The sequence below is a fragment of the Dendrobates tinctorius genome, unplaced genomic scaffold (genome assembly GCF_039654945.1).
Source record: "Dendrobates tinctorius isolate UK_male_01 unplaced genomic scaffold, ASM3965494v1 ptg000039l, whole genome shotgun sequence".
In the NCBI taxonomy this organism is placed as follows: domain Eukaryota; kingdom Metazoa; phylum Chordata; class Amphibia; order Anura; family Dendrobatidae; genus Dendrobates; species Dendrobates tinctorius.
In genome coordinates, this window is record NW_027361707.1 from 4,131,120 (window position 1) to 4,149,181 (window position 18,062).

Genomic DNA, 18,062 nt, shown 5'->3' on the forward strand with positions numbered 1-18,062 from the left:
GCACGGATGCGGGCTCTTGTGCCACAACAGACTGTGAGTAAAGCTTTGGAACTACATGCCCTGGTGTCCACTTATTCCTGCGTCAACCTGCCCGGCACTGCTACATTCCCTGCGCCCGACACTACACCATCTACGTGTCACTTCACCTACTCTGCCCTGGGACTACAGCCCTGCCTGTGGAGGGCTATAACATCATTGCTGCACCCCACCATCTGTCCCAGAGGATCTGTCTGCAGCGTCGGCTTAACACCTTCATTGCCGAACATCACAGGTGGCGTCACGAATCACTCATAAACTTTCATCACCATAAGCACACTGAACATTCCCCTTTTACATTGGGCGCCAAGGGCCACGGGCCGGGTCCCAGCTGCCGTGACATGTCCCATTGAAGGTCATCGGGCCTGGTACCGAGTACCCCGTTTCCCTGGGAGGGCGACCCAGTTGCGTGCGGGTAGGTACCTGGAGACCATGTCACAGATGTATGGAGGAGACAGGTTGTAGATGGCTTTGTATGTCATGGTTTGGGTTTTGAAATGGAGCCTCTGGGCAATAGGAAGCCAGTGAAGGGCCTGGCATAGTGGGGAGGCTTGGGAATAGCGGGGAGACAGGTGGATTAGTCAGGCAGCAGAGTGTAGGATGGACTGGAGCGGAGCCAGAGTGCTAGAGGGGAGGCCAGAGAGTAGGAGGTTGCAGTAGTCGAGGCGGGAGATAATAAGAGCATGCACTAGTGTTTTTGTGGATTCGTGGTTCAGGAATGCACGGATCCGGGAAATATTTTTGAGTCTGATGCGGCAGGAGGAGGCGAGGGCTTGGATATGTGGTTTGAAAGAGAGCACAGAGTCGAGGTGTTGGAGAGTTTAGAGATGTTTTAGGTATGGTACGCTGGAGGATAGTACTACCTGTTAGAGGAGGTGCACAAAGCTGGATGTGACAGTGTGTTGGGAGTCCTTGATGGGAGAATACTGAATGGGGGTATTGTAGGAACCCCTGGTTCTCAGTGTACTGCTTTGGGGTGATTTCTGTGGAAAAGCTTTGGTTACCATTATACCTGTAATAGGGGCTTTGGTTGACACTACTTTGAAGAGGGTGGGAGCTAGATGTGGCTCGCGACCCTCTCTCAGTGCTGAATGTGGCTCGCGATCCTTTCTCAGTGCTGAATGTGGCTCGCGACCCTCTCTCAGTGCTGAATGTAGCTCTTAAAGTCAGAAAGGTTGAGGACCACTGCTCCTAGAATATAGTAATGCTGGGTGCAAGAACCCTAGAAAACGGCCCACATTTTGCCCCTAGAAAGTAATATTGCCCTGTGTGCCCCTTTGACAGTTTACATTTAATAATGTCTCAAGTCTCCCCCCTGTACAGCTCCCCTATACACAATATGATGCCCCCTCACTGTATAGTACTACCCACACAGTATACAGACCCCTTAGTAGCCCCCAAACTATTAAATGGCTCCCTCACTGTAATCTCCACACTGTATGATGGCTCCCTAGATAGCCTCAATGTAGTATAATGCACTGAATAGTGCTCAATATAGTATAATGCACTCCGCATAGGCAGACTCTATATAGTATACTGCACCCCCATACGCAGACGCTATATAGCATAATGCAACCTCACAGGCAGACTCTATATAGTATACTGCACCCCCATACGCAGACGCTATATAGCATAATGCAACCTCACAGGCAGACCAGGCAGACTCTATATTGTATAATGCAGCCCAATAGGCAGACTCTATATAGTATACTGCACCCCCATAAGCAGAGTCTATATTGTATAATACACTCCCCATAGGCAAACTCTATATAACACAATGCAACCTCACAGGCAGACTCTATATAGTATAATGCACCCCCCATAGGCAGACTCTATATAGTATACTGCACCCCCATAAGCAGAGTCTATATTGTATAATACACTCCCCATAGGCAAACTCTATATAACACAATGCAACCTCACAGGCAGACTCTATATAGTATAATGCACCCCCCATAGGCAGACTCTATATAGTATACTGCACCCCCATAAGCAGAGTCTATATTGTATAATACACTCCCCATAGGCAAACTCTATATAACACAATGCAACCTCACAGGCAGACTCTATATAGTATAATGCACCCCCCATAGGCAGACTCTATATAGTATACTGCACCCCCATAAGCAGACTCTATATTTTATAATGCACCCCCATACGCAGACTCTATATAGCATAATGCAACCTCACAGGCAGACCAGGCAGACTCTATATTGTATAATGCAGCCCCATAGGCAGACTCTATATAGTATACTGCACCCCCATAAGCAGAGTCTATATTGTATAATGCACTCCCCATAGGCAGACTCTATATAGCATAATGCAACCTCACAGGCAGACTCTATATTGTATAATGCACCCCCCATAGGCAGACTCTATATAGTATACTGCACCCCCATAAGCAGACTCTATATTGTATAATACACTCCCCATATGCAGACTCTATATAGTATACTGCACCCCCATAGGCAGACTCTATATAGCATAATGCAACCTCACAGGCAGACTCTATATTGTATAATGCACCCCCCCATAGGCATACTCTATATAGTATACTGCACCCCCATTAGCAGACTCTATATTGTATAATGCACTCCCCATAGGCAGACTCTATATAGTATACTGCACCCCCATAGGCAGACTCTATATAGCATAGTGCAACCTCACAGGCAGACTGTATATTGTATAATGCACCCCCTTAGGCAGACTCTATATTGTATAATGCACCCCCATAGGCAGACTCTATATTGTATAATGCACCCACATACGCAGACTCTATATTGTATAATGCACCCCCATAGGCAGACTCTATATTGTATAATGCACTCCCGTAAGGCAGCCTCTATACTATAGCATAATGCACCCCTCATAGGCAGACTATATAGTATAATGCACCCCCATAGGCAGACTATACTGTATATAGTATAGTATAGGTCTGGTGAACTCCCTATTCTGGTAAAGGAAGGTAGTGAGCCTGATTTTCAGGCACCTGAGCCTAATGATGATGACTGGCTGAGTGGAGTCACTGACTGGATATAAGGCTGCCGACACCCTTCTGCCCTGCGGGTGATTTCTCTGTGGACTTCTAGGACACCAGTCTGATTCCTGCTCCTCTAAAGCTAAGTTTTCTGCTTTGCCTTTTTGCATTTGTGTTTTGTTTTTGTTTGCCTTGCTTTTCTGGATTCTGCCATTCCCTGCTGGGGTGAGCTGAATCTCCTTTTGCCGGTTGCTCTGTCTTCAGAATATTCCTGAGTACTGACATAGTCTTTTTGAAGCCTAGCGTCTTCAGGGCCTTTTTCACTGTCAGTCTGTTGGCTCTTATTTTCATAGGGTTTTTCACGGATTGCAGACAGCAGCCTTCCTGTCCTTTCCTATATAGTTAGCTTGGGCCCCGTCTTTGCTCAGTCTATCTTTCTGTCTGTGTTGTGTTCTTTCTTCTTGCTTCGCCGTCATTATATGTGGGGGGCTGCCTTTTGCTTTGGGGTCTGCTCTGGGGCAGTTTAGATTTCCCTTTCTGTCTTTAGGCTATCTAGTCCTCCGGCTGTGATCGAGGGGTCTAGGGCATCGTAGGAACCCCCCACGGCTTCTGCTAGTTGTGTTGATAGGTTCAGGGGTCTGCAATCCGATAGCTGCCAACCTCTCTGGTTTTCTGGACTTAGCTTGCATTTCTGTTTTTGCCTCCTACGGTGACTCAATCATAACAGGATGGGGCAGGAGGAGGGAATGGGATGGGGAGGAGGGAATGGAACAGGGGTGAGGGAGGGGTAAATTGGACATGGGTGGGGGAGGGGGAATCAGACTGGGGAGGGAATGTGTCGGAGTTGGGGGAAGGGGATGCGGATGGGGTAAGGAGTGGGACGAGGGGAGGAGGGAATGGGATGGGGGTGGGGGAGGGAATGGGACTGTGGGAATGAGGGTATGGGAGGGAGTGGGGCAGGAGGAGGGGGAATGAGGCAGGGTGGGTGAGGGGGTAGTGGGATGGAGGTGGGTGAATTCCTATGAAGAAGCTCTTTTATTAGGCTGTTTCGATATCTGGAAGAATGATTGTGTGGTGAAGAAGATGTGAGCCTGCTGTCAGTCCTGTGTCCTGCATTGCACTGTGGCAAAATTGCTGCTTTTGTAATCAGTTCTACACACAATTTTTTTTCTTTTTTTAAATAAAAGGTGTCGCACGGACCCAAAATAATTAAAGCTACAACTCAACCCCCTGAAAATAACAACCAATTCTATTGACAGAAGAATACATTAGGGCTCACAGATTACGGCCACTGAAGACAATTTTTTTTTAAATTTTTTAGGTAGTAAAAAAGTGTGGAAAAACATGTAACTCTGGAAAGACGACGGCGGCCGCCCCATCAGACAACTGACCGGGCCTGCTGCTCCACCACAAGGGGGCACTGTACAAAGCCCAGGACATAGGACTAAAATTAGTGTTTTTTTACACTTTCACCCCACTGGGATTTTTCCCTCCTTTCAGCACATTGTATTTCCAAAATGAATGACGTCAGGAAACCAGGTGTGCTGAGGCATGGAGGAAAAATGTGAAACACGGCTTCGAGGGGTTAATGACCACGTGACACTAGCTGATCTTGCTTGCACTGCTTTGCCCTATGACCTCAGAATGGTGGGCAGTGATTATATCGCGACAGTACAGTCCCGTGACCGTAAAGCGCTTTTTGCGTCAGCTGTACATATCAACCTTGTTGTCAAGGTGACGTCATTACAGACCTACAGCTCTCTGGCCGTGCAGCACGCATGCGCTGAATTCTACGCGCGCTCCCGAGTCAGCGACTGCGCCCACGTCGGCAGAAGCGCTTTCCTGACCTCTGATTGGTGGGTTCGTATTTGCGTCATGACACTGCCACCTTTCCTGGCTTCTGATTGGTCACATCCCGCGAACTGTCGAAATTCAAATAGACTCTGCAGCAGTTCGGTGTACGGTGGAGGAGAGCGAGACGAGGGGTTAAATAGCGGCACCGACCAACGCAGCAGGTAACGGGCGCCGGAGAGGACGTGGTGCTGAGTGACCGCTGGTACTGGAGCAGGATGGTCGGTGTGAGAGCGGCACATGGGGCGTGAATGTGTGGCCGCGTTATGTCGTAGTATTGCGGGGTCCTGAGTCCCACTACGTCACTTCTATGGACGGGATACATCCTGTTACTGTGCTATACGCCAGAGCTGCACTCACTATTCTGCTGGTGCAGTCACTGTGTACATACATTACATTACTGATCCTGAGTTACATCCTGTATTATACCCCAGAGCTGCACTCACTATTCTGCTGGTGCAGTCACTGTGTACATACATTACATTACTGATCCTGAGTTACCTCCTGTATTATACGCCAGAGCTGCACTCACTATTCTGCTGGTGCAGTCACTGTGTACATACATTACATTACTGATCTTGAGTTACATCCTGTATTATACTCCAGAGCTGCACTCACTATTCTGCTGGTGCAGTCACTGTGTACATACATTACATTACTGATCCTGAGTTACCTCCTGTATTATACTCCAGAGCTGCACTCACTATTCTGCTGGTGCAGTCACTGTGTACATACATTACATTACTGATCCTGAGTTACCTCCTGTATTATACCCCAGAGCTGAACTCACTATTCTGCTGGTGCAGTCACTGTGTACATACATTACATTACTGATCATGGGTTACATCCTGTATTATACGCCAGAGCTGTACTCACTATTCTGCTGGTGCAGTCACTGTGTACATACATTACATTACTGATCCTGAGTTACCTCCTGTATTATACTCCAGAGCTGCACTCACTATTCTGCTGGTGCAGTCACTGTGTACATACATTACATTACTGATCCTGAGTTACCTCCTGTATTATACCCCAGAGCTGCACTCACTATTCTGCTGGTGCAGTCACTGTGTACATACATTACATTACTGATCCTGAGTTACCTCCTGTATTATACCCCAGAGCTGCACTCACTATTCTGCAGGTGCAGTCACTGTACGTACATTACTGATCCTGAGTTACATCCTGTATTATACTCCAGAGCTGCACTCACTATTCTGCTGGTGCAGTCACTGTGTACATACATTACATTACTGATCCTGAGTTACATTCTGTATTATACCCCAGAGCTGCACTCACTATTCTGCTGGTGCAGTCACTGTGTACATACATTACATTACTGATCCTGAGTTGCATCCTGTATTATACTCCAGAGCTGCACTCACTATTCTGCTGGTGGAGTCCTGGTGTACATACATTACATTACTGATCCTGAGTTACATTCTGTATTATACCCCAGAGCTGCACTCACTATTCTGCTGGTGCAGTCACTGTGTACATACATTACTGATCCTGAGTTGCATCCTGTATTATACTCCAGAGCTGCACTCACTATTCTGCTGGTGCAGTCACTGTGTACATACATTACTGATCCTGAGTTACATCCTGTATTATACTCCAGAGCTGCACTCACTATTCTGCTGGTGGAGTCCTGGTGTACATACATTGCATTACTTGTTTGTTTGTACATATGGGAATTATTTTGGGGACCCCCTGCCCTTTATTTAATAAAAAAAAAAAAAATGACTGTTTTCAAGGCCCCATGTGTGCATATTTTTAAATTGGTAACCCAGGTTCTCTCTGCTTTGTGGCAGGTATTGTGCAGACCTCCTATTTTTAACTACTTCCCATTTGCCCATAGATGATTGATGTCTGGGCGGACCACACGTTAATCTGTATTGACTTTCTAAAAAGTCACTTCATAGTAGAGCAGCTGCCATTATGGAGCTGTAGGAGCGGGGAGCCGGCTGTCAGACAGAGATAGTTTGTTACCGACTCTTCCTGATCGCTGTGTGTACAGAATAGGCAGTGCTGACAGCGCTTCCTCTTACAGTCCCAGCGGTCATGTGATCACTGGGTTTAAGGAAGGAGCTGGAACTGCTGTGTTCTGGGAAATCCGGTCAGCTGTTATGTAGGCAGAAGGGTGAGTTTCCACTGTAACTGGGGATAATATACCAGCCCCAGTTACAGGGGAAATCGGATGAAAAAAAACAATATATAATATACTATCTTCTGCTTCTTTGGGGGGACACAAAGTACCATGGGATGGTCTGCTGCCACCTGGAGGCTGACACTATTATTACATTCTAAATGAGAAGTGGCTCCTTCCTAGCAGACTATACCTCGCCTGCTAGCCTCCGGCTCCCTTAGTTTTGTCTAGTGTCAGTGGCAAGGTTGGTGTCAGACCTGCCTTATTCGTTAGCCGTTTTGTTTTCAGCTGGATTGTGTTCAGGGTAACGGGGTGTAATTGCGTGCTCTGTTTCGCCCACGTTTGCATGCATCTTGCTGTATCAATGACATTTTTATGGTGATCCCTTTGTATGCGAACTTGCTTCGGTAGTAGTTGATTACGGTATTCTTTTGGTTGCTCCCTATACCATTGGTTGGTGCCCACCATAACACTTAAACCTATTTCACCCACGTGGTGATGGAGTGCAGGCTGTAATTGTGCAGTCAGTATCCTCTCGTCAGTATGGCTGAACTAGAGTACCTTGACACTCAGTGGTTGGGTATGGAGTGGTGGCCCATAAGCCAACGCCTGCCTGTGCACCCCACATAGTGCGCGTGTTTAGCATGGAGCAGAACATTGGATTTAGTATCTTCGGGACAGGTGAGTATAGCCCTGTTGTGACTGTTTGACCCGTCCTCGTAGACCACCTCTTCCCCACCCCCTTCCTCACTTTTTTCACCTCCTCTGCTTATGGTAGGTCCAGCGTGGAGAGACTCGGGCCTGTGATGTCTGGTTGCTGGGTCCTGTTAACATGTTGGAGTTCTGTGCTGCCGAGTGCACCATGCTGTTTCGGTCTGCCCTTCATACAGTATATCGCCGCCTACTCTTTGTTGAGGTGGTCCGATTACCTGGGCTAGGTGGAGTGGACCGCCTGGCGCTGGTTGCCCTGGTGTAGCGGTTGCTTTACCTCATCCTCTAAGTCAGGGTTTCCCAACTCCAGTCCTCAAGGCCCACCAACAGATCATGTTTTCAGGATTTCCTTAGTATTGCTCAGGTGATAATTGCTTCACCTGTGCAATACAAAGGAAATCCTGAAAACATGATCTGTTGGTGTGCCTTGAGGACTGGAGTTGGGAAACCCTGCTCTAAGTCTCCCTCTCTGGAAGAAGTCAAAGATCTTTCGTTTCGACCCCTGTTAGGAAGTACCCGTCCCTCAATGCTCGGACTCTAGTTCCAGCTTAGAGCTTGTTAGGCCACACGTTCAGTGTTTTACCTCAGTGTTTGTGAGCCAAATCCTGGAGTGGAACGGTCAGAAGAAGGTGAGGGAGATGGTGGAAAGTCTGGTGTCTGCTCTTGACTCCTCTCTAGAAGTGATGTCAGATGACCCCTGTCCTCCACTGAATCACCCTGCTTCCCCAGGTCAGGCCCAGCCGTCCATTTTGAAGACTGGGGCTTTGCATTTCCGCCTGTCATCAGTTTCCATTACCGGTGGATATACTCCCTCCGTGAGCTCCCTCTCTTTGAGTGGTAAGCCCTCCAGAGGCAGAGGATTTTTCCATCTGATGGGCAGCCCCCCCACTCAGGGATTCTTCCTGGTTGGGTGGCTGCCTCCTTTTCAGGGAGGCATGGCTGGGAGCAGTCAGCGTCTTATGGGTCATAGAGGTAGTCTCTTTTGGCTACAGGATAGTTTGTCAATTTTTTTTGTGAGATTTTTTTTTTTTTTTTTCGGATCTCGTTTCTCCATTATAAGAGCCAGTTTTAATCAAGCCATAGCATCCCTGATTCAAGCAGGAGTATTCATGAGGGTTCCTTCTTCAGAGGGTTCTAGCTTTCTGACTCATCACCGATTTATTCACTTTACAGAATCTGGAGAGTTTGCAGATTGTCTTGATTCCCTGGAACATTTCAGATGGGACATCAACAGGGCAAATGCTGTGATAATTCCAATACAGCGGGTTTGCTTTCTTGGGATCATATTCAATGCAGTTCAAGTGTCGCTCTTCTTTCCAGAGGAGAGAAGACTAGCACTGCAATCCTCTGTCCAAATTCTGAAGTAGCCAGAGAGACATGCTCTCTGGTTTTACATGAGTCTTGGGGAAGATGGTAGCAATGTTCACGGCAGTCCCGTTTGCACAATTTAATTCAAGGCCTTTACAGAACACACTGTTGGCCTGTTAGGACTGGTCGATACAATCTCTAGACCGTCCAGTCCTCCTTCCACTTTGCTGACACCAGTTTCTCAGGTGGTGGTTGATGTTGAGCCTATTAATCCAGGGTTGCTCCTTCCGCCCCACCCAGTGGCCGATTCTGACCACGGATGTCAGCCTTATCGGATGGCTGGGCCATCTTCCTTCACTTGTTAGATCCTGGAACAGTCAGGATAGACTCCTTCCAATCAATGTATTTGAGCTCAGAGCCATCTGTCTGGCTCTTCTACATTGGCAACACCTGGTTCTTGGATTGCCCATCAGGATTCAGTCAGACAATGCCACGGCAGTGGCCTACATGAACAGTCAAGGAGCGATGTGGAGTCTATTTGCTATTTCAGAGGTGACAGATGCTGAAATGGGCAGAGGACAAGATTCGTCTGATCTTGGCGATTCATATACCTGGAGTGGACAACTGGGCAGCAGGTTTCTTGAGCCACAAGGACCTAGATGCAGGAGGATGGGCTCTTCTCCCAGTGGTTTTAGAGCAGATTTGTTGTCAGTGGGGGTGCACCAGATGTGGACCTGTTGGCAAAAGGGTAAACCACAAGGTACAAAGATTTGCCGTAAGAACTTGGGATCCTCAGGCAGTTGCAGCTGACACATTGGTAATTCCCTTGTCTCAGATCTTGGAGGCCCTTCAGGCTCCACTTTTGGAACCCCTCAGACTTCTGCACTTCATCTTGCTTATAAAGTAGCTTTCCTTATAGCCATCACAACTGTTTGGAGAGTATCGGCTCTTGCAGTTTTCTTGTCAAGTTCCTTACCTTTCAGCATCAGATAAGGGTGGTTTTGGCTTTTCACCGTAACGAGGACATGGTCTTGCCTTCATTTTGCCCTACACTTTCTCATCAGTTCGAGAAGGCTTTGCATAACTGAAATGCCACTGTACAGCCCTGACATCTATCAACCATTGCCCCATTTAGGTCTGATTCCTTGTTTTTCACACCAGAAGGTCCTCGTAGGGGACTGGCCACCTCTAAGATAACTATTGCTCCCTGGATTAGAACTGTCACCATTCAGGTCTAGAAGGCGAAGGCCAGGCTGACTCCACTTGGGGTTAAGGCACACTCTACACGGTCGGTGGACGTTTTGCCACCAGTTATCAGTTCTGCAACTCTGTAAAGCAGCTACTTGGTCCTCAGTACATAATTTCTCCAAGTTTTACAGGATCCACACCTTTGCTTAATTATGAAAATCTTCCTTCCAAGACTTGCATCCAGACTGCAGTTGCTCAGTCTTCTGACTGAGCCAACAGTGGAGAATTTGGTAGTAACAGTAGATTATTCATTTTTTCCTCCCCTGGGATAACTTTAGGACTTTCCATGGTTCTGTCTCCCAATAAAGCTGCCGAGAAATTAAGATTTTTGGGACTAATCATTAAAAATGTTTGATAGTGGTCTTCATTGGTGGACACGGCACAAACACTTAGTTTCCCACTTGCGCATGCGTTTTTGTTGTTTTCCCCTCTCAGGTGTAATTGGATTTTTCTTTGTTTTTAGATCAGTGGTATTTAAAGTGTTTTAGTGGTCATTTTAGAATAAGTCATGTATTTCTGTTTTTAGCAAAAAAAAAGATTACATAAAAATTGGTGCCCTACTTATCGTGAAACGCCGCAATAATTATTTTAACGTGAGAAAAAGATCGCTTTCTAAACTGCATGAGCAAAAAGTGTGCGTGGTCCAGAACAGGCGTAAATGGCCCAGTCATATGCAGACAGCCCATGTCACCTGCTGATGCTGCAGCGATCTGCTGGGTAAGTGATCGCATATCCTAGAGAAATCATCACTTGCTGACATGGATGGGTCCCTCTCCATAGCAAGCCGGGTCATTTAGGAGTCGGGATGCCATGGTCCGGTGCTGTGGTACTTTCCTTTATCTGAATGGAGGTAATGCCATCATGGTATCCCAAGTCACGGAGCTGCCGGGGGAAATCTGGTGTAGCGGCTTCCCCCATGTGACCAATATAATGAGTTACTGCACAGCGCCACCTAGTGGACAAAGCCATCAGAAATGCCAGATGTGGAAAATGTCACCCCTGTGAGGTTTTTTTGTTTTTTTTTCCCCATGACATCTGCTTGAGGTATAGGCCGTTTGATTTGTTCTTCATTACTAGTTTTAAAAGGATTGTAAACTAATAATGGATTACTTATGCTTACGGGACGCCTGCCGCTTCTCCATACAGCTTGGGTCATCCACAAGTATCCTGGCTTCCTCTTCTGGTGGAGGGTGACCGCTGCAGCCACTGACTGTCAGCACCGGTCATGTTTCATCTCAGCCAGAAAAGTCTCCTCAGCTAGAGGAAGCCAGGTGACCTTCATGGGAGGGGGCACTGGCAGCAGGACAGGGCAGTGACGGGGGGTCCGGTAGGTGACTGTTTTGCCGTCGGCCTTCTCGCCTCTGCTTCTCACCCCGTTCCTTTGTTTCCTTGTAGGATGAGTCTGCAGATATTGAACGATGAGAATTTCGGGTGCGACATAGCAGCAGAGCCGTGCGACTTCCTGTTCACCCCTCCTCCTGGCACCGGCCGCCCCTCCATCCTGCGTCCTTCACAGAGGGATAATCTGCCTCCGAAGTGCGCGGTGAAGGGCATGAAGGTATCTTGGGTCTGCGCGGCCGGCGAGCACAGGAAGCGTCCTCTACAGCCACATGTGTTTTTACTAGTCGCCGTGTGTTTGTGATTTTTTTTTTTTTTTTTTCTTAGGTGACGTTTCAGACGCCGATGAGGGATCCTCAGACTCACAGGATTGTAACTCCCAGCATGGCCAACAAGCAGGACGGCGTCTTCACGCTGGACGACTGCGCCCAGGCGCTGGAGCAGCTGCATCTCTCCTCCAGCCGGTGAGTTTCCTCTAGAACATTAGCAGTCATCCTGTTCGAAGGTTCCTTCACTTCCTGTCAATGCGTCATAAATGTCAAAACATCCCTTTAGATAGTCCGACCTCATATGTAATGGTCACAAAGGGAGACTTCCAGAGCTGGAAGGCTGCGGTAGTAAGGTGATGCCTGGTCAGACGCTCGGGGCACAAGGGTCTCCCCCATGATGTTGTACTTGGGCACTGTATGGGATCTGTAAGGCTGCTTGCCCAGGTTTTGAGTCATAAGTCACATAAGAAAATGCTAAAGTGACTCGCGTAACCCTTCCTGTCATCCAATTAATGTGTCATAAACTGCTGTAGGGTTGGGTGGCTTATAAATAAGGGGCGAACGTTGTTGGTCACGGCTTTATGTGCAGTCTAGGCTTTTAAAGGCAGTTGTCCAGGACGAAGAAATGAAAAGCCAATCATTGGCATACATGATCAGTGGAGGATTAAAACATGGCTCCCCCGACTGATCAGCTGATCGCTGGTACTGTGGCGGCTGACGGTACGGGGTACAGCGCCGTAGACTGTGGTGGTCTTTGTCAGGTACTGCTGCTCGACTCCTATTCTGGAGCTTGTAACAGTGGATTGGTGGGGATGCCAGGTGTCAGACCCCCATTCCTCCCCACACCAATGATCTGATATTGATGACCTAAGGATTGGGAACTGATGTCAACATGGTGAACAACCCCTTTAAAGATGGTGAATTACGGTGTGCATAGCTGTGGTGTTTTTTGCAAAACTGCTATCAAGAATTGCGACGATATGCCATGCATTATGGTAACGGGGCATTTATTGCTCATTACTGATTGAAATTTATTTCCTTTCCCAGTTTGAATTCAGGAGACCCCAATGTTACAAGTGAGCCCACCACCCTTCCTGAAGATGAGATTCAATTGATGAGCATGGGAGCGTACACAATTGATTTTGACAACCTAGGAGATATAAATCCATTCAAAAGTGGGAATAAAATGGTGAATTCACCTGTGAAATCTGAGCCTCCTGCCGGGGTCTTCACTGAGCCTCCTGCCGGGGTCTTCACTGAGCCTCCTGCCGGGGTCTTCACTGAGCCTCCTGCCGGGGTCTTCACTGAGCCTCCTGCCGGGGTCTTCACTGAGCCTCCTGCCGGGGTCTTCACTGAGCCTCCTGCCGGGGTCTTCACTGAGCCTCCTGCCGGGGTCTTCACTGAGCCTCCTGCCGGGGTCTTCACTGAGCCTCCTGCCGGGGTCTTCACTGAGCCTCCTGCCGGGGTCTTCACTGAGCCTCCTGCCGGGGTCTTCACTGAGCCTCCTGCCGGGGTCTTCACTGAGCCTCCTGCCGGGGTCCTCACTGAGCCTCTGCCAGACTTGGAGGTGAAAAGCGTGTGGGGGGAGGCTCCTGTTGACGCTTCTCTTGCTGATCAAACTATGTCTTTATTGCGGGCTACCCAATTAAATCCAGATTCTCCAGTCACCGTACAGCTCTGCCCTGGAAGTGTTGAGGTGTCTGGTAAAGCTTCTCTAGATGATACAGTTCCTCTGACTGAGGAGTCTAACCCTGCCCCTGAGGATTCTAACTCCGCCCCTGAGGAGCCAACACATATGGCAGCAGGTGAAGCTTTAGATAGCAGTCCTCCAGAAGAGGCAGAATCTGTTAGTATGGACACCATTGCTGCAGGAGTGATACAAAACCCTAACAGCGCAGGTGACAATACATCACCACCCAATGTTCCAAATTCTCCCCCACTCCCGAAAGCCACCTACAAATTTGACCCTGGTGAAATTGATTGTATTGATCCATTTAATACTGGTGGGTCAAAGCTGCAAAATTCCCCTAAGAATCCAGTTTCTGAAAATGGAGACAATCCTAAAGGTGAGCCGTTGAAACTGGAGTTTGACTTTGGAGGAGACGATGCTGCTGTCAAAAAGCCACCACCCAAATTGTTGGGGAAGCGTCTTGGTGTCAAACCGTTGCCTAAGAAAAAAATTGCTCCCAAAGTAGCCGTGCCGGAGAAACCTAAGGAACAAGCTCCTCCTCAGCCGTCAGAACCTGAAGGGGACGTCATCGTTCCCAAAGCATCTTACAACTTTGACTGGGACAGGTTTGACGACCCCAACTTCAATCCGTTCGGAAGCGGAGGGACAAAGATTGCCGGTTCCCCAAAAGCGAGGAAAGCGGCCGGCGATGCACTGTGTGTGAAGAAAGAGGAAAGTCCACCAAAGGCAGACGCCGGTGATGCTGTGGAGGAGTTGAGTAAGAAGGCTGACTGCGATACATCAGGAAACATTGAGAAGTAAGAACTTTGCGTATTGCAAACTATATGTATGGGATCTGAAGTGGTGGGGAAATCACTGGTAAACCTTGGATTAATCTTGGTCTTGATACAGTGCCTACTTAGGAGAGACACTGTATCTGGGTAAAAGTCTTTGGTTGTTCCTACATTAACAAATCGCTAGTAAGCTCTGTAAAGTGGACCTACAGGCTTTCCTGACCTCTGTCTTGGTAAATAGTTGTGGTCCCAATAAGCCTTGTGCTGTTCCTCCTTTCTCCTGCCTGGAAAAGACTATAAAAAGGGACAGGAGGAACAGCGCAAGAGTCCAAGAATTGTTCCAAGGTATTTACTAAAACGGACACGTCTGCTGATCACCATATATGCGTTATTGACCGGTCTTGTTTACGCTGGCTTGTACGCTGGTGCATTCCACCAAGAAGTCGGCCACTGCCACAGGTGAGGGACGAGTTCTTGACACTGTGGTCTACAGGGTTTAAGCAGAAGATGTCATGGGAAAAATCTATAGTAACGTCTGCTTGATTACAGGCTGCACTGGAAAGTCACAACTCAAGTCTTGCTTCTGTATTGTAGAACTGTTGAGGAGCCCGGTGCAGCTGAAGAGAAGACTGGAGACGTCACACAGGAGAACAAGGTGAGAAGTCTTCATTTCTACTTTATCGAACAATTACTTGACCCCCTTAAATCCTTGTGGCTTTATTGCCTTCACATGTGGCCCATGCACATACTGGAAGTAACAATATCTCGCTGTTTGTGTGACCGCTGCAGCCAATCAATTAATATCAAATTGATTTGTGTGGTCTTCAGGAGCGCATCACTCCATTGCCTGCCGGCTTCATGCTTGTCGGGGGGCAGGGCGCTCCTGAGGATTGACAGTTCAGATCGGCATCATGGGGGGGGGGGGAGCGCAGGGCCACTGTGGCCGGTCAGATACAGCCGTCTAGCAAAGAGCTTGCACATGAGCGCTCCTGCCTCAGACCAGCTGCTGCTGAAAGACCTCAGAGGTGGCCAGTAGCCTAAACGAGCAGTAACTATAAATATGCTCTGTGCTCAATAATTGATGGTTTTTTAAACAAATTGAAGGGCTTCTTGTCTTAACAAGCAATTAGTAATTGTTCCCATTCAACAAATACTAATTGTTTTCTGCCCTGCTTGTCATGACTGGAGCAGAGCATCTATAGCAGGGGTCTCAAACTCAGCTGAGTTAATGGGCCGCACATAAAAAAAAAATTTGAGCTGGGGGGGCCGCATTCCTTTCAAACTAAATACACCCCGTACACGCGCCGCACACCTTGTACACACGCGGCTCCGCTCCGTACACCTTATACACACAGGGCTCCGCTCTGTACACATCATACACACAGGGCTCTGCACACCTCGAACACACAGGGCTCTGCTCCATCCACCCTGTAAACCCCTCCTGACCCCACGCATAAACTTGCCTTCATCCAATATCATGACAACCAGCACACTGAGGCCCCTGATCATGTGACCCCTGACTCCTCCCCTCCTGTGACCTCATCACAAGTCCTGTGCAGTGTGTGTGCACACAGAACAGCCAATGCCATCGCCGCTTCTGAATGCGTACCTTCCTCCTGCCTCAGGGAGTGAGACATGTGGTGCACCCGCCTCATGGGCCGCATGCGGCCTGCGTGTTTGAGATCTCTGATCTATAGTATGACAATAAGGCTGAGAAGACTTGTGCAAAAGGAATTACATTATCTGCTGCCAGAGGGGGAAGGACACCGATTCTGAGCTCAACCCAGCAAAAGGTAGCAACTAGTGTTGAGCGATACCTTCCGATATCGGATCGGACCGATACACCAAAAATATCGGGTATTGCCGATTCCGATACCGGAAACCAATGCAAGTCAATGTGGCACAAATATCGGAATGACAATCACTGTCATTGTAGCAGGCATCGCCCGATGGGACTTGTAGTCCCATCGGACGATGCCCGCACAGACCCCCGGCAGGCCCGCACAGACCGCGCATCATGATGACATCATTTCAGCAGCCAATCACAGCCATGCCATTAGTTAACATGGCTAACACAACTGGCTCATTGCATTATGGGAACTTCCGATTCCGGTATTCGATATTTTTACAATTTTACTCTTCGCCACGACAGCACCCACTTGGAGAGAGGGGTCCGCCCATAGGAACAGGAAACCTACAGAGATAAAAGAGGGCGGTCCGCCTCTCCTCCTCAGTTGGTTTCCTGTTCCTATCGGAACCACAGGATCTCTACAGAAGACATACCTGGGCCAAGGAACCGCCTGTGCAGTGTCCGTGCGAACGGCAGGGGTTCCGGTCCAGAAGCAGCGTCGGGGGGAGTGCTGGAATCCGGCTCCCCCCTCGTCTGAGACGGCAGCGTAAAAGAAACACCGGTACCGGGTGGAGCCGACCGGGGGTTTTCTTATGGATACACGTCACCGGGATCTTTGAGGCAACCATCCCGGTCCGTGTGGGAGTGCGGAGCCGAGATAGAGAGGCTATCTCTGGCGTTCTGAAACGCAGGTACAGCGAGGACGCAGGTACAGCGCTGGGGGAAGGTAAGGAGGAACTTCCGGGTTACCGGAGGTTCCTCAGCGTACAGCGCATGCGCGGTCTTTCACAGCCGCGCGATACCAGCAAAGGAGCACTCCCCGCCCCCTCCGGAGAAAAAAAAAAAAATAGGGATGTGATTTAATATAGCGGCGCCGGACGGTGTTTCCAGGCCGGGGCGCAGGCTAAATGAATGCACCGGAAGCAGGTGCACCTGGGAGGGGGAGGTACCAGGTATTGAAGGGTGGCATAAATAACCGAGGGGGATAATGATAGAGCGTGCAGACATGTCTTCCCCAAGACAGGACACGCATCCCCAAGCAGGTGATACGGCAGCAGCGGAACAGCGAGGCTCCTCGGATAGGAGCCACAGAAGTCATGCCAAAAGAACCCCTTCTCAGCCTCCTGAACCGGTACCTACAGCTTCTCTGGGTGAGTGGACGACTCTCTACCTATCAAGCTGTTAAAGAATCTCTCTCTCTCTCTCTCTCTCTCTCTCTCTCTCTCTCTCTCTCTCTCTCTCTCTCTCTCTCTCTCTCTCTCTCTCTCTCTCTCTCTCTCTCTCTCTCTCTCTCTCTCTCGCTATGTCCATCATAGGCTAAAAGGAAGGAAAAATCAAAAAACAAGGAAGGTGCCCTCTGTACACGTCCTTTACCGGACTCTTATACAAAGAGGCTGTGCAAAAAGTGCATTTCTGAAAATACAAAACAGACTTCAACATCAGCCACAGATATAAGGGCTATAATAAGGGAGGAACTACAAGCCCTAACCCAGTCAAGCGGCATATCCAAGAAACCTAAGGCTAACAGACCAACGGCAGTTAGCTTAGATACAGACGAAGCAATAGTCTGACAGCTCCAATACGTCTACATCATCCTCTTCCTCTGATATGGAGGGTCGTTCATGTTTTCCGTTAGAGAACATGGACAACTTGGTGAAATCTGTAAGAAACACCATGGGTTGCACAGACACCAAGGAGCCACAAACGACCCAAGAGATTATGTTTGCGGGATTGACAGGAGGAAGAGGGTTTTTCCCGTTATACCGGCAATAAAGGCCTTAGTCAAAAAGGAATGGGAGAAGCAGGATCAGAGAGGTTATCTTCCCTCGGCTTCAAAAAGAAGGTATCCCTTTAGCGACGAGG

The 18,062-nt window shown here is 48.6% G+C and overlaps 1 protein-coding gene across 5 annotated transcripts in view; it reads left to right on the forward strand.

The window, feature by feature from the left end:
- Positions 1 to 4,874: 4,874 nt before the first annotated feature.
- Positions 4,875 to 18,062, forward strand: part of TACC3 (transforming acidic coiled-coil containing protein 3) — a 39,034-nt gene continuing 25,846 nt past the window's right edge. The window contains exons 1-5 of one of the 5 annotated variants that reach the window (XM_073574427.1): positions 4,875 to 5,028; positions 11,676 to 11,838; positions 11,946 to 12,082; positions 12,935 to 14,374; positions 14,945 to 15,005. In XM_073574427.1, the coding sequence (XP_073430528.1) occupies positions 4,889 to 5,028; positions 11,676 to 11,838; positions 11,946 to 12,082; positions 12,935 to 14,374; positions 14,945 to 15,005 (1,941 nt within the window). In that variant the 5' untranslated portion in view covers positions 4,875 to 4,888. The other 4 variants (XM_073574428.1, XM_073574430.1, XM_073574431.1 and 1 more) reach the window with 4 other exon arrangements.